Source organism: Mastigoproctus giganteus, chromosome 1 (genome assembly GCF_048544385.1).
Source record: "Mastigoproctus giganteus isolate SK-2022 chromosome 1, ASM4854438v1, whole genome shotgun sequence".
Classification (NCBI taxonomy): Eukaryota; Metazoa; Arthropoda; class Arachnida; order Uropygi; family Thelyphonidae; genus Mastigoproctus; species Mastigoproctus giganteus.
Genome location: NC_143575.1, coordinates 45,195,582 through 45,209,790, shown reverse-complemented (window position 1 = coordinate 45,209,790; position 14,209 = coordinate 45,195,582). Strand labels below are relative to the sequence as shown.

Here is a 14,209-nt window from a genome sequence, read left to right as displayed (position 1 = left end):
AGAAAGTGACTTTTTTTTTTTTTTTTAACCCATTATAATAGAACACAAGAAAAAGTGCATTGCATATCAGGGAACAATGTTGAACCCTGAAATAAAAATGTGTTTCTGGTCATTCCAAAAACTGGCAAAATATTTTCTGTTGTGATTATTTTTTCTTAACACTGAAATGTAACTAATTTTCTGTATTGTAACAGTAAAATAACTGCTTTATACTTGCCTTAAGTGGAGAACATTCCACTGGAAAAATGAATTTTTAATTAGTTTTTTCCCTTAATCAAATTACTGGTGATAAGAAATTTACTTGTGGCATTTACGTGATGGTGCACTGTTGTTTCTAAATGCTTATAAGAATTCTTGTATTGATTTTCTCAGAAGCCTTCTAGACACAACGTAAAATTTTATTGCCAGTGAAAGACATCATGAAGTTTAATTGTGAATAAAACATCTTGTAACATTATAGTGCAAGTTTGATCGTTATTGCTAAATGTTCTTCCTCAAGAAGTGAAAACTTGTATACCCAGTTTAGTTTTTAATTAGGTTTAAGAAACAGAAGTTGTCTATCCTTATAAAAGACAAATGAAATAGCAAATTTTGATGAAATAAAAAAATAATTTTTGGTGCTATGTGACTATTTTCTATCATTTTGGGAATTCAACTCTGTGCTTGGCTTTTATTTTTAATGTAGGGGTCCTCTACATATTTGTTGTTTATTGCTACTTTGTTAGAAGTTGTGACCCTCTTAAACTTATGCAATCAGTGCCATTCATAGATACTTTTTTTTTTTTTTATAGAATGAGCTTTTTGAAAACTAAAGTTTGTGTAAGTCAAGAAACCTTTTCAAATGGCATTGGGTTTCATGTTGAGTCTGTTGCTATGGTTTGCCTTAGTATTGTACTATAAATAAACAGCACTTCTAAAAAAATGGATAGTGCCTTCTATTTATAATGCAATGCCCTCATCATGTGAAGATGCTGTTTTGGTGCTTAGTGCAATTCCATCAGAGGCCAGACAAACTGCCCACAGAAAGAACTGAATCGTTTTCATAATTTTTATATTTTATTTTTTATTTCTATTTGGTTTTGCATCCTTTCGAAAACAAAATGAACCATTTACATGATGAGTGGTCCTATCTGTATGATGACACTTTGCCAAATTTTGTTGATCCTCTCTATATCCTAACCTCTTAATTTGAATATGAAGTTTTATAACATATTGGTTGAGTAATGTTTTGAGAGAATATTAAGTTTTCAAAAAGAATTAATGTAAAGTATGAATAATGCTGATTGAACCATGTGATTATTATAAAATGAATTGTTCTGTACAACTGGTTTTCATTTTATTATAAAAAAAAATAAAAATCCAACACAGTCCTGATCTCAGATGAATGAAGTCTTGTTTTTGGCTGTCTACCCTAACCTATGTATATTTATGTATAAATAAGTAAATACACATAAATATATACTAGTTGGGTCAAGTTATGTTAGATTTATTGTAATTTACTTGTGGGAGGATAATAGATTAGAACCAGCAATCAAAAACCACTGTAGTAGTCCATAATATAAAAAAATAAAAATTGGAATTAAAAACATGCTTTCTGGATAGAACACCAATCATCATCATCATTTAGTGTTATTTATGTTTCATATTGATCCTGCTGAGTAAGTATACTGCTTCTGAATACACCTTTCAAAATCGTGGAACACCTTACTTAGACTTATTGTGCTTGTATCCTTCATTGGAGTTATATTTGTGTTGGAAACAAGTTTGGCTCAGTTGAATTATGTTAAGAAGGAAACACTTTGCTGCTGTATAAATGAGGTGTATTAATTTGGATAAATGAAAATTATAAAGATATAGAATAAAAATTATAAACTGCCATATGCCACAAATTTTGCTTGAATTCTTTGTTTGTGGCTAATGGGAAAGAACAGAAGGGAGAAATATATATAAGTATGAGATGTGCATGTCTGGAAATTGCCCTGAGAAACTTGTAGAGAAAATATATCTCTCTGTGATTTTCCTTTTGTTGAAGAAATGTCTTGCCTATCTCAGAGTTTTTTAGCACTTCATCGTAGGTTTCAGTTATATAAATATCATAATTTTTCTCAGTTATGTAAATATCATAAATCCCATTTCTCATCCATTTTGAGGTGAATCTATAATGTATAACAGTTTAGTTTATTTTATTTTTATTTAATTACATTATATGAAAGTGGTTTAAGGTTGACCTAGACTTCATGTTTTTACAAAAAAAACATATTCCAGAATTACAACTTATTACTCTTTTTCAAAATATTGTCTCTCTACAGCTACAGTGATGCATTTTTGCCATTGCCACGGCAAAGCATTGATGCCAACAGCATAAAAAGAAGCAGGCTGACTGCATAACCAATTTAAAACACTGTTTGAGTTTATCATCTGTCTTTAATTTCTGCTCTTCTTGATGTCCCCTTTCATTGGCACAAACAAATAATGATCACCGAGGCCAAATCTGAATTCTAAGGAGGGCTATTCACAATTTCCTAGTCTAAAATTTTCCACGTTTGTTATCGTGCACTGAAATGATTCCCTTTGAATTGCTGTTCCTTGTGAACTGCTGTGTGCAGGTCACTAAGAAGCAAGTTGTAATATTGATAATCAGCCCTTCTGAATCTCAGAACTTGCCATGATAAATAATAAATTTTCTGTTTATACAGTGTGGGATGACCACACTGTCAAAGGAGTTCACAAGATAAAGAGAATACAATGGCTTGAAACCCTGTCACTCAAGGCACATGTACTTATGTACCCTCACGCTGACCACTCTGCTATGGTGGCCTTGTCAGCTGAAGGCTGTCTTGAATTTTTTAGGTGGTGAGGATTCATTTTGATACCCTTCCCTATGGGAAAAGTGGTTCTGGAGTATGTTCCTGTGTCATGTCATGTCACAAGTTATTTTCTAGAAATGTATTTCCCTTCAGTTAAACTGATTTAGATGTTTAGAGGAAACAGCAGCATGCACCACCAGTTCCTTAGATGTTGGTCTCCAGGTAATTGTACAGTGAGGAAAACAAAACTTAGTCATCTTCATTCTTTTGAAAATCCAGTGATATCCACTGATTTCATGGCAATCATTAGTGACATGCAAGTCTCTAGTATCACATATTTTTACTGGGCTAACTGTGAGTTTAACTTCACTCTAGAGTATTGTTCCCATCCCTCCGTAGCTGAGTGAGAGTGCAGTAGCACATGCTCTTTGAGTAGACTGGGGTTCATGCCGCTGACTGCTGAATACAGTCGATCTGCCAAAGAGGTCCTTATGGTCCTTTTCCCTCAACAGGAATTGTTGAGGAGGCTTCCATCCTGCAGTGGATTGATAATGGCTGCTGCTTACCCTTTATTTGTGCTGGTGATCTCAAAACCTCTTTTCCTAACCTCTTTTGAACTCTATCCAAATGAAAGAATTCAGGTTAATTAATTTTTGGATTCCTATCATTTTTCTGCTGCAGGCCTCACTATAAATATTACTATTGGCACTGCTCCTCCAGACTCACCAAATTAGTTCTTCATTTATTCTTTTGTCTGTTTTTTTGAAACAGCAATCCCTCATATGTATTTCCTGAAATTTATAAACTACAAAAATTCAGTCCAAATCCCTTGTCAACCAGTATCTTCTGTCTTCTTAACTTCCAGCCAATGTGAGATACTACAGGATTGTAGATTCTAATACCTTTCATGTTTGCAATCAGCATTTAAAAAAATGAAATTAATGTTGAAACTGGTATTTTGATATCATCATCATCTTCTTCTTTCATAGATCCACTGCAAGATGAAGGCCTCCTCCTCAATGCATTTCCAACACTGCAGTCTTGTGCTTTCTGTTGCCATTGTATTTCAGCAAATTTCATTAATCTGCCTCATCTTTGGCTTTTTATTGGACATTTAGCATTAGCATTTTAGCATTAGTAGAGGCATTTGATGCAAGAAAGCAAGCTTATGCAGCATCAGCCAAAAAAAAAAATAAAAACCCACTTCCACTTCACCCCTCTGTTCGTTCAAAATACCTGTCCAGCTGAGCCTTAAACTTATTTAGTCTATCAACCTCCACCACAAGGGATGGAAGTCTGTTCCACCAACCAACCACCCGCTGGCTAAAGGCAAATTTCCGCACGTCTATCCTACATCTGTCTTTCCTCAATTTGAATTTATGTCCTCTCAGGTGATTTTTCTGAGCTAGAGGAAGAATCCCATCAGCATTGAGCATGCTTAAACCATTCAAGGCTTTATACACCTCTATCAGATCACCTTGCTGGTGCCTAGTCTCCAGACACTGTAATTTGCAAAACTTAAGCCTTTCTTCATAAGAGCACCCCTTTGTTCCATTCACTAATCTTGTTGCCCTTCTCTGTACTCGTTCCAGCAGCTCTACATCCTTCTTGAAATGAGGCCTCCAGACCTGTATACAGTACTCTAGGTGTGGCCTTATACAATGGAATAATCACCTCCTTATCCCTGCTGGAAAAATTCCTGTATATCATTGACAATACTCCATGAGCTACTCTTGCAGCCCGTCTGCACTGCTCAGAGAACTTCATATCTGCCTGCACAACCACCCCCAAGTCCCTTTCATTCTCTACCACTGTCAGTGTTAGTACCACAGAGTTGATACGTTGCTCTGGGGTTGCTGTTTCCCATGTGTAGTACTTTACATTTGTCAATGTTAAACTTCATTTGCCACCTCTCAGCCCATCTGCTCAACCTTTCCAGATCCTGTTGCAGCAGCATAGTGTCAGTAGTGTCCTTGACAACCCTGCCAACCTTTGTATCGTCTGCAAACTTGGACATTAAGCCCGATATACCATCATCAATATCATTTATAAATACAGAAAACAATAATGGACCCAACACTGAGCCCTGAGGGACTCCACTAATAACATCAGTCCACGATGAGCAGTGTCCATTGATTACCACTCTGTCTTCTCCCCCTCAACCACCCCTTTATCCATAGCAACAATTTGCCTCCAATGTCACACTGCTCCAATTTGTGTAGCAGTCTTCCATGTGCAACAGTATCAAAAGCCTTTCTAAGATCCAAGTATATAATATCAAAGTTATTCCCTGCATCCAGTTCTTTTGTGACTGCATCATAGTATCCAATCAAGTTGGTCAGGCAAGACTTCCCCTTAACAAAACCATGCTGTCTGAGCTATAACTGAAGTTTAGAACCAAGCAGTATCAATTCCAAAATTTGTTTGGTCCATTTTTCATCAGTTCTTCTTGATATGTGATCTGCCCATTTCCATTTTAAGTGCTCTGTTCTTTCAATGATGTTACAGACCTTAGTTTGCTGGAGAATCCATGCACTTGTTTTTCAGTCTCTTTTGGTTATGTTCAAAATTTGGCACTCCATACTTCTTTGTGTAAGCCGACCGGGCTAGCCGAGTGGGTAAAGTACCTGCCCGGCAACCCAAAGGTCGCGGGTTCGATTCCCGCCTCGGGCTTGGATCAAAGTACTGCAAAAACCTTGGGAGGTGCAATATGGCCACAGAAGCTGATGCGCCAACAACTACCAAATCAAAAAAAAAAAAAACTTCTTTGTGTGGTCCTCAGTCTTTGTAAAGTTTTGTCATTCAATGGCCATGTTTTACAAAAATATGTTAGGACAGGGAGGATACATTGATCAAAAACTTTTCATTTAAGTCAGAGTGACAAGTTCGTCTTAAAGACTGTATTAAGCTTTCCAAGAGCTTGTCATCTCAATTTTATGTGCTGTTCACTTTTCCATCCTGATGTTTCTATCTGTTGAAATTTCTTGTACACGGTAAACATACCTTTCACTTCTTTTAGTTCTTGTCCATCAGCCATGATTTTCTTTGGTTTGGTAATTTTGTTGGACATAACCTGTGTTTTCTTGCTACAGTTCTTTAATGTTTTGCTGTAATTCTTCCAGATCATTGGCAAAGAGAATATCATCTGAAATTGTAAGTGATTCAGGTAACCACCATTTATCTTGAGTCATTTATTATCTCAATTTAGCTTTCAAAAAATTTCTAAACAGGCAGAAAATAATTTTGGGAAGATTTTGTCTTGTTGGATTCCTTTTTCTATGTTGATCTAGCTTTATCATTGTTGACTTGTTTTTAATGCAATTGCCTTTTCATATATTGATTAGGGTGTTGATTATTACTATTTTTGTGACTGAGTCAAATTGTTTTTCGTAGTTAACGAAGACTATACATAATTGAAGGTTGTATTCGTTGTGCTGGTCTATAATTTGATACACTGTCTGGATGTGATCCATTGTACTAAAGCCACTTCTGAAACTTGCTTGTTTGGATTGTGCTACATCAAGTATTGTGCCTATTCTTCTTGAAAGTACCTTTGTGAAAACCTTGAAGCCAACTGGCAATAGGCTTATTGGTCAGTAGTTTTTTAAATCTGCCTTGTCACCTTTTTTTTGTGCAGTAGGATGGCTTCTGCATGTTTCCATGTTACAGGTGCTTTGTTAAGTAGAAGGCATTTTGAAAATAGTTTGGATAAAGCTTTGCATACTAATATACCTTCATCAATGATATTGATGAAGGTATATCGGGCTTAGTGTCGAAGTTTGCAGATGGTACAAAGGTTGGCAGGGTTGTTGATGACAGTAATGGCAGTGTGCTACTGCAACAGGATCTAGAAAATTTGGGCAGATGGGCTGAGAAGTGGCACCGAAGTTTACATTGACAAAGGCAAAGTACTGCATATGGGTAGAAGTAACTCCAAAGGAACGTACCAACTGTGTGGTACTATGCTTAGGGTGGTAGAAAATGAAAAGACCTGGAAGTAATTGTATGTAGTCAGATATGAAGTTTTCTGAGCAATGCAGACATGCTGCAAGAGTAGGTCGTGGGGTTTTGTCAATGATATACAGAAATCTTGCTAGCAGGAAAAGGAGGTGATTATCCCTTTTTATAAGGCAATGTAATGAGGTGTATAAAGCCTTGAGTGGGTTAAGCATGCTGAATTCTGATGGGACTCTTCTGCTTGCTCAGATTATGAACCTAAGAGGGCATAAATTCAAATTGAGGAAAGACAGTTGTAGAATAGATGTGGTTAATTGCTGGAACAAACTTCCATCTGTTATGGAAGTTGATAACTTAAAGGCCACACTTTGACTATGTACAGGTCTGGAGGCCTCATTTTTGAAAGGATGTCGATTTGCTTCAGCATATACAGAGAAGGGCAACAAGATTGGTGAAGGGTCCTCTTACCAACAGAGGTTTAAGTTCTGCAAATTGCAGCGGCTGGAGACTAGGCACCTGTGAGATTATCTGATTGAGGTGTATAAAGCCTTGAGTGGGTTAAGCATGCTGAATTCTGATGGGATTCTTCTGCTTGCTCAGATTATGAACCTAAGGGGGCATAAATTCAAATTGAGGAAAGACAGTTGTAGAATAGATGTGATTAATTGCTGGAACAAACTTCCATCTGTTATGGAAGTTTAACTTAAATAAATTCAAGGAAGAACTGGACAAACTTTTAGAGGGGATGGTTGTTTTTTAATGTCCCAATTATTCTTCTTCTGTAATCAATTACAACTATTTTTTTCTTCTATAACCATATTATAGTTAACATTATCAGTTTTCCTGTCTGACTTTCCATTCAAGTCTGATTCTTTATCTGGCCTGTAGTACAATGTCTTAATAATACAGCACACCAAGTGGAAAAGGTGCTACGTCTTCCCTGTAAGATATAGTAGCTTGTTTCTTTAATTGCATTGCAAATTGCCAAACTTGAGATTACCATTTATTTTATTTAAAATAAAGTTAATAAACATTATTTATATTTATTTTTATTTTTCATTTCAGTGATATTAATGCAATCAAAGAAACTCTGTTGCCTAATGAAATTACAGAAACCTTGGAATCCTTTAAGTAAGTTATTACAAATATTTGAATTCAGAATGCGATAGCAAAAAAATTTGAACATCACTTATTTTTCCAATTCAGGTAATTTTCAACCAATAATTCAACAACTTTGTATACTTTTATATTGAAGTGAAAGTTGCCACACATGGTTGATGCATGAAATTGCTTTTATTTATGCAAGAAAGATAAATAGTATGCTCTTATCTTAGTCATAGTCGTATCCTTTGGTTAGTTTGAATAAACTTGCTGTGAGTGGCATTTTGTGGAAATTAAAGGTGTACAGACATGTAGTCTTAGATATATGAAAAGTTCATTTCAGAATTGAATTGGTCTTCACATACCCCATTTGATATTTCCCATCTTTTCAGTTAAATCTCAATTAATTGCTTGGCCTCCTGCCAGTGAGGCGAAAACAGCTTCCCAAAACTGCCACTGAAGTGGGGAGGGGGCAGCACCACATTGCAATTAATAGTATTGTCCCTTTCTCTTTTGAGAAGTGTTGCCTATTTGTAGTGCAACACTGAGCCAATTCATAGTGATAGCTTTACAACATAGGAGGGCGCCTCTGTAGCCAGGTGGGCAGGAGCAGCAGTGCGTAGCACATGCTTCTTGATTAGACCGGGGTTCGAGCCCGTGACCACCAAATACGGAGGATGTGGAAAGGTCAGAGAATGACCACTGCATATCCCCGGAGCAATACGGCCTTAGTTGCTAATGCTCCTGAAAACCAAATAACAAACAAACAACATAGGAGAACATTGTCCTTGTGAAAAGGCTTTGTCGTAGATGAGGTGTGCAATGGCAACTTTAGTTGAGCAACAACAACTAAAACTTTTGTTGCAACTAAAAAGATGCAAAATGCCCTATTATTGATGGAACAAAGCTGTTCCACGTATGAAATAGGACTCAGATGTTTGTGTATTTTCGTGTGCACTGATGATTGACCAATTGTTCGCTGCATACATACATACATATATAATGGTATTTGTCACTTGCCACTCTGAAGAAGCAAATGGGGCACAACTAAATCATGATATTAGTTTCTGTTCTTCAAGATGTTTTAGAATTCCACTATATGTAAAGTAACTAAAAATGCAATAATTTGTAAAGAATGTGTGCCAGTCCAAGACTGATTTCTACAGTGTCAGAAATTGTCTGATGTGTAGTAGCTGGTCTGGCTGCTCATCTTTTATGGTGACATGCCCTTTACTGAATTTTTTTGGTCTTCCATTTTATTACCCTTGGGGACAGACAATATTCTCCATGTATCATGCACATTTTGTTAATCTAGTGGTTTTTGACTTGTTGTTTTGGGAGTGATAACCACACAACATTACTCTTTTGGTAGTGCATTCAAGCTGTGCACATTCAAGGTTTGTGTTTTGAATATATACATGTACAGTTTTCTTAGTAATGTTGTTTTTGAAATATGCACTGCATTTTGAGTTAGTAGAAACTAATTGAACAAAATGATGCAATCTGTCCAAAACTTTTTTATTCTTTTTATTATTTTAACAAATTTTTGGAAATGTGCCAACTACATTGTATTTATTTAAATGAAACCAATTTAATATTTGTGTAATTTGGAATTACAGAAAAAAGTCATTAGTGTGATCTAGAATGTAATGCATCCATGTTGCATTCTGTTTTTCTCTGGGAAAATTAATTTCTATGTTTTCTGGGGATTTATTACCCATGTAAATTGAGCATATCTGTATACAGTGTATCATACACTGCATACTGAGTGTGTACCATGATTGAATTTCTGGAAAATTCATTTATTCATGTGATATGGTGATTCTTTTTTTTTTTTTTTTAACTGGCCTTATGAAATTTCATCTTAAAATTGCTAAATGATTCCAATTCTCTTTTATGGTTTCTGACTTTAAATTGTTTAATTAGCATTTTTTACTCAGTGGGAGAATTATTCCTCAGTGTCCTTTCTTGATCTGGGCCGCTGGGAATATGGGAATGTTTATTTTATTATTTATTTTTTTTTTGCTGGAACCCATGGTATTTCACTACTTCCATTGGGTGTCAGATATTGTCTGTCCATGCCAGTTAAATATAGTAAATGCCTGACTCCTCATGCAGGGACAGGCACTGGGAAGCAGCTTTCCTCGCGGCAATGAAGCCAAACAGCATAACCTAACACTATTCATACAGACAACACAGCCCCACAGTTAGGCTATATTACAGTCTGTAACACCACAAAGTATGAATGCATCATGGAGTTAAACTGCAATTTCGGACCCTGCTTTACCTTAGACACATATACATTATCAGCGTCCTAACAAAACATATGGGCAGAATTTCCTCCCCCCCCCCACACACACACCAAGAAATAATTGGCTTTCGTTGTTTATGGGTACACCAAAGGCATTTTTAAGCAGTATTGTTGACAATTGGATAAATTGTAAGATTCCTTAGGGTACCGATTTAATTGACTTAATAAATAGTAGCAATAGCTTAATTTTCAGTACGTACCTTAATATAATCTGCAGTGAATACAGTGGAATTTTAGACTAAAAATTGGATTTAATGTGGATGAGCTTAAATTTTTGAACAGAGTTAAAATATACTCAAGGAAATAGAAGTGCACGTCTTCATCCTTGGTTGTTATGAATTAAAGTTGAAGGAGATTGGAACTATGAGAGTATAATCGAGAGACCAATAGCCGTAACGATAGGCTTTCGTTATTAATGTCTTCAGTTGGCAATAGTGAAGAAAGAGAGAGTGCGTGTATTTAAAAGAACTCTAAGTTCCCGTGATGCACGTGGGAATCTCAGATGCATGAGATTCCAGACTGGGGAGAGGTTGTAGGGTAATTTTGCATTTAATACGTTTAATTGTAATTGCCAGCAAAATTGTAATTCATGCTATATCGGAAGCACTACTTCAAAATATGGCTCTACAAAAACATCAAATACACGAGCATATCATTACATATATTATACTATTATACTATCATTATAATAGCTTTAAAACTGGACAAACAAATAAGAACTGACTTTACATGTACAATCCCATAACCATACACCTTTAGTAGATTCACAGTCCCCATTATTAAATTACAATCTAGTTTTAGAATTTATCAGTATGAAGCCCTTATCATAGAATGGTTTCCTCATCAATCTAAATTAAACGTATTAAATGCAAAATTACCCTACAACCTCTCCCCGGTCTGGAATCTCATGCACCTGAGATTCCCACGTGCATCAAAGGGCATCACGGGAACTTGAGTTCTTTTAAATACATGAGCTCTCTCTTTCATCACTATTACCAACTGACAACATTAATAACGAAAGCCTATCGTTACGGCTATTGGTCTCTTGATTATACTCTCATAGTTCCAATCTCCTTCAACTTTAATTCATGACAACCAAGGATGAAGACGTGCACTTCTATTTCCTTGAGCATATTTTAACTCCGTTCAAAAATTTAAGCTCATCCACGTTAAATCCAATTTTTAGTCTAATTCCATTGTATTCACTCTAAGCCCAACTGCAGATTATATTAAGGTAAGTACTGAAAATTAAGCTATTGCTACTATTTATTAAGCAGTATTGTTGACTATGACAACTTTTCCATTGAGGAAAAAAGTAACTGATTTGACAGAGTTCTAATTAGAAATTGTAAAATTAAAAAAGACCCAGTCAACAACAAACCCAGATGTTGTTGACTGATAAACTAATGTCAAACTGTTAATTGCCATAATTGTTTATTACTCTCCAACCCCAATTTATTCTTTAACAAGGCTTTTAAACACTCCTGGCATAATAGACTGGGCTGGAATTTGGAAAGGAGATGTGTTCTTCGAATTTCCTCCCCCCCCCTTTTTTTTTCCTTTCAGGTAACTGTAACAAGAGAAATCTACCTGAGACTGCTAAAAGACTAAATCATTCTATTAGTGCAGTCCAAAATCAATTTTCAGTATAATTTTTTTTCATTGTGAGCCCCTGCTTACAATGCAAAAATTTTTTTCTGAATTCTTAGAGCTAAAAGTACCCGGGTTGATGGATCGGACGGCAGGGTTCCATTGAATGGGCACTGCACTTCCATGATTTAACACTATGTGATTACTTTTTTTGGGACTTCTTAAAGGATAGTGTTTAATAATATACACAGGTTCTGCTGAAGCTTTAGCAGGCAATAGTTAGAGAATTTAAGCACATTTCAGAGGAATTGTGCTTCGCTTTGTTCTATGCCTAAAAGACTAAATGACTGAATTGCAAAGACCAAAATGGCTGCCATATTGAGCAGATGCTGTAATTTTTTTTTTTATTTTTTTAAGTTTATATATACCCTTTCTATTATGCTGGCATTAATTAAAGCATATATTTAAGATACTGTTATTTATTAAACATATTTCCTTACTTATGGACCATCCTCTGAAATTATGGAAATTTATTGAGACAAACTGTCATTTTTTTTTAACTGACATTTATTTTCTTTAGAAAATATGTAAAAGAACAGAAAGGTATCAGAGAAGAAATATCCAGGGTTTCATCCAAGCTTATTCAGAAAGTACAGGAGGATACTGCAGCTTTAAAGCAATTACTAGCTTTTGTGTCTAGTGGGCTACAGAGAAATATGTTGGCTGTTGAAAAACTAAAACAAGAGTGTGCACAGGTCTCACTTCCTCTTTTGGTTTTATAATTCAATTTATATACATAATTTTGATTATGCTTTTTGTAATAATAGTTATTGGTGGGAAAGACATAAAAAGAACTTGCTATTGATCGTTGAAACCTTTTTCATGCTTTCAGCTTTACAAAGGAATTTTAAACTCTAATATCTGAGCTAAACTGAATGGTCTATTTCAGATAAAATATTTTAAATTATTCAGATAAAATAATCAAATATTTCAGCTTAAAATTTGTGTATGGGGACAGTATGTATTTAGAGCTAAAAGCCTCAAACTATGAAAAATTCTTCAGTTTCCTCATATTTAGACTTTTCAAGTCGTGGATTGTTTCCCAAGATCGATTCCCCAAGTTATGGTTATATTAGAGTTCCCAGGAAATTAGTGAAAATCAATCTTTGAAGTCCTGACTTCATTATGTTTGCTTCTCTTATAACATAATGATATAACAAATCATTTTGAAAATTTGGGGTTAAAGTAAACCTCTTATCTCATATCAATACATAAATACTTAAAAGGTAGCAACACCTGCCTGTACATATTTCATAAAATAGACAAATGCAAAGAAAAGGGGTACTCTTACTAAGAAAGATGTTGGTTCTGTAAATTGTGACATCTGAAAAGTAGGCATCCTCAATGGAGATTTGATAGACTTATTTAAGGCTTTTGAATGTATTGAGTAAATTAAATATTGATAGCATTCTTACACTCGCTCAGCAACACACATAAGATGGCATAAATTTAAATTGAAGGATGGCTGCAGGATAGATATGTGAAATTTGCTTTCAGCCAGTGAGTAGTTGATTGTTGGAACAGACTTCTAACTGGCATTGTGAATGTGGGTAGTTTGAATAAAGAAGAACTAGATATATTATTAGAGGGGATAATCTGGTGATGCTGAATTATATCACTAGGTATATTATTAGAGGGGATAATCTAGTAATGTGGAAGTTTTTTTTATAAGCTTGCTTCCTCGCATCATTTACTAATACTAAAAGATTGCTAAGGAAAAAGATAAAAAAGAAAAACATATTTTTGCATGACTTTGATGTCTTAAACTTTAGAGGTTACTGCCATCAGTTGCCTTGTTGCTACCTACACAACAACAAATAACCAGTGTTCACCCAAAGGGAAGCATAATGTTAGTTATTGGAAACTTTTTTCTTTATAACATCTCACTACATGGGATGTAATAAAGAGATTAAAATTTATTGAAACAGCTAGCTGAACTGCTCATATGAGCTTACAGTTATACAGGAAATTTGGAAAGCCTTCTTTTTTTTTATAACAAAAAAAAAAAAAAAAAAAAAAATGCAGTGTAATCAAATAATGATGTACAAAATTAAATCTTATTTTACCATTTATGAGAATTTCTGCAAACTGCAATTCAGAAAACTCACACACTGCACTAACCTGATGGTGAATATAGACGCCCACTAAAAAGAAAACTAGCACAAAGTTTTGGCTAACCACAGTGACCACTTCATCAAGGAAGCATTGGTCCTGTGGAAATTTTCAATTCCTTTTTTTTTTATGCTTGAATGCAAGACGCAGTTATCCTTCAGCATTGCTTGTTGCATTTTGTAAATCATTAAAATAAGTTTTCATGTGGTCTGCTTCATCCTCTGTGGGTACACACAAATCAGGTTAAGATTGGATTTTCTGAAATGGGCAT

At 35.2% G+C, this 14,209-nt stretch overlaps 1 protein-coding gene across 2 annotated transcripts in view; it reads left to right on the top strand.

Annotated features, from left to right (window-relative positions):
- Nup58 (nuclear pore complex protein Nup58) overlaps positions 1-14,209 on the top strand; it is a 177,716-nt gene that overhangs the window by 73,584 nt on the left and 89,923 nt on the right. For both annotated transcript variants that reach the window (XM_090379882.1, XM_090379892.1), the window contains exons 5-6: positions 7,830-7,895; positions 12,347-12,521. In XM_090379882.1, the coding sequence (XP_090236008.1) occupies positions 7,830-7,895; positions 12,347-12,521 (241 nt within the window). The remainder of the gene's footprint in view (positions 1-7,829; positions 7,896-12,346; positions 12,522-14,209) is intronic.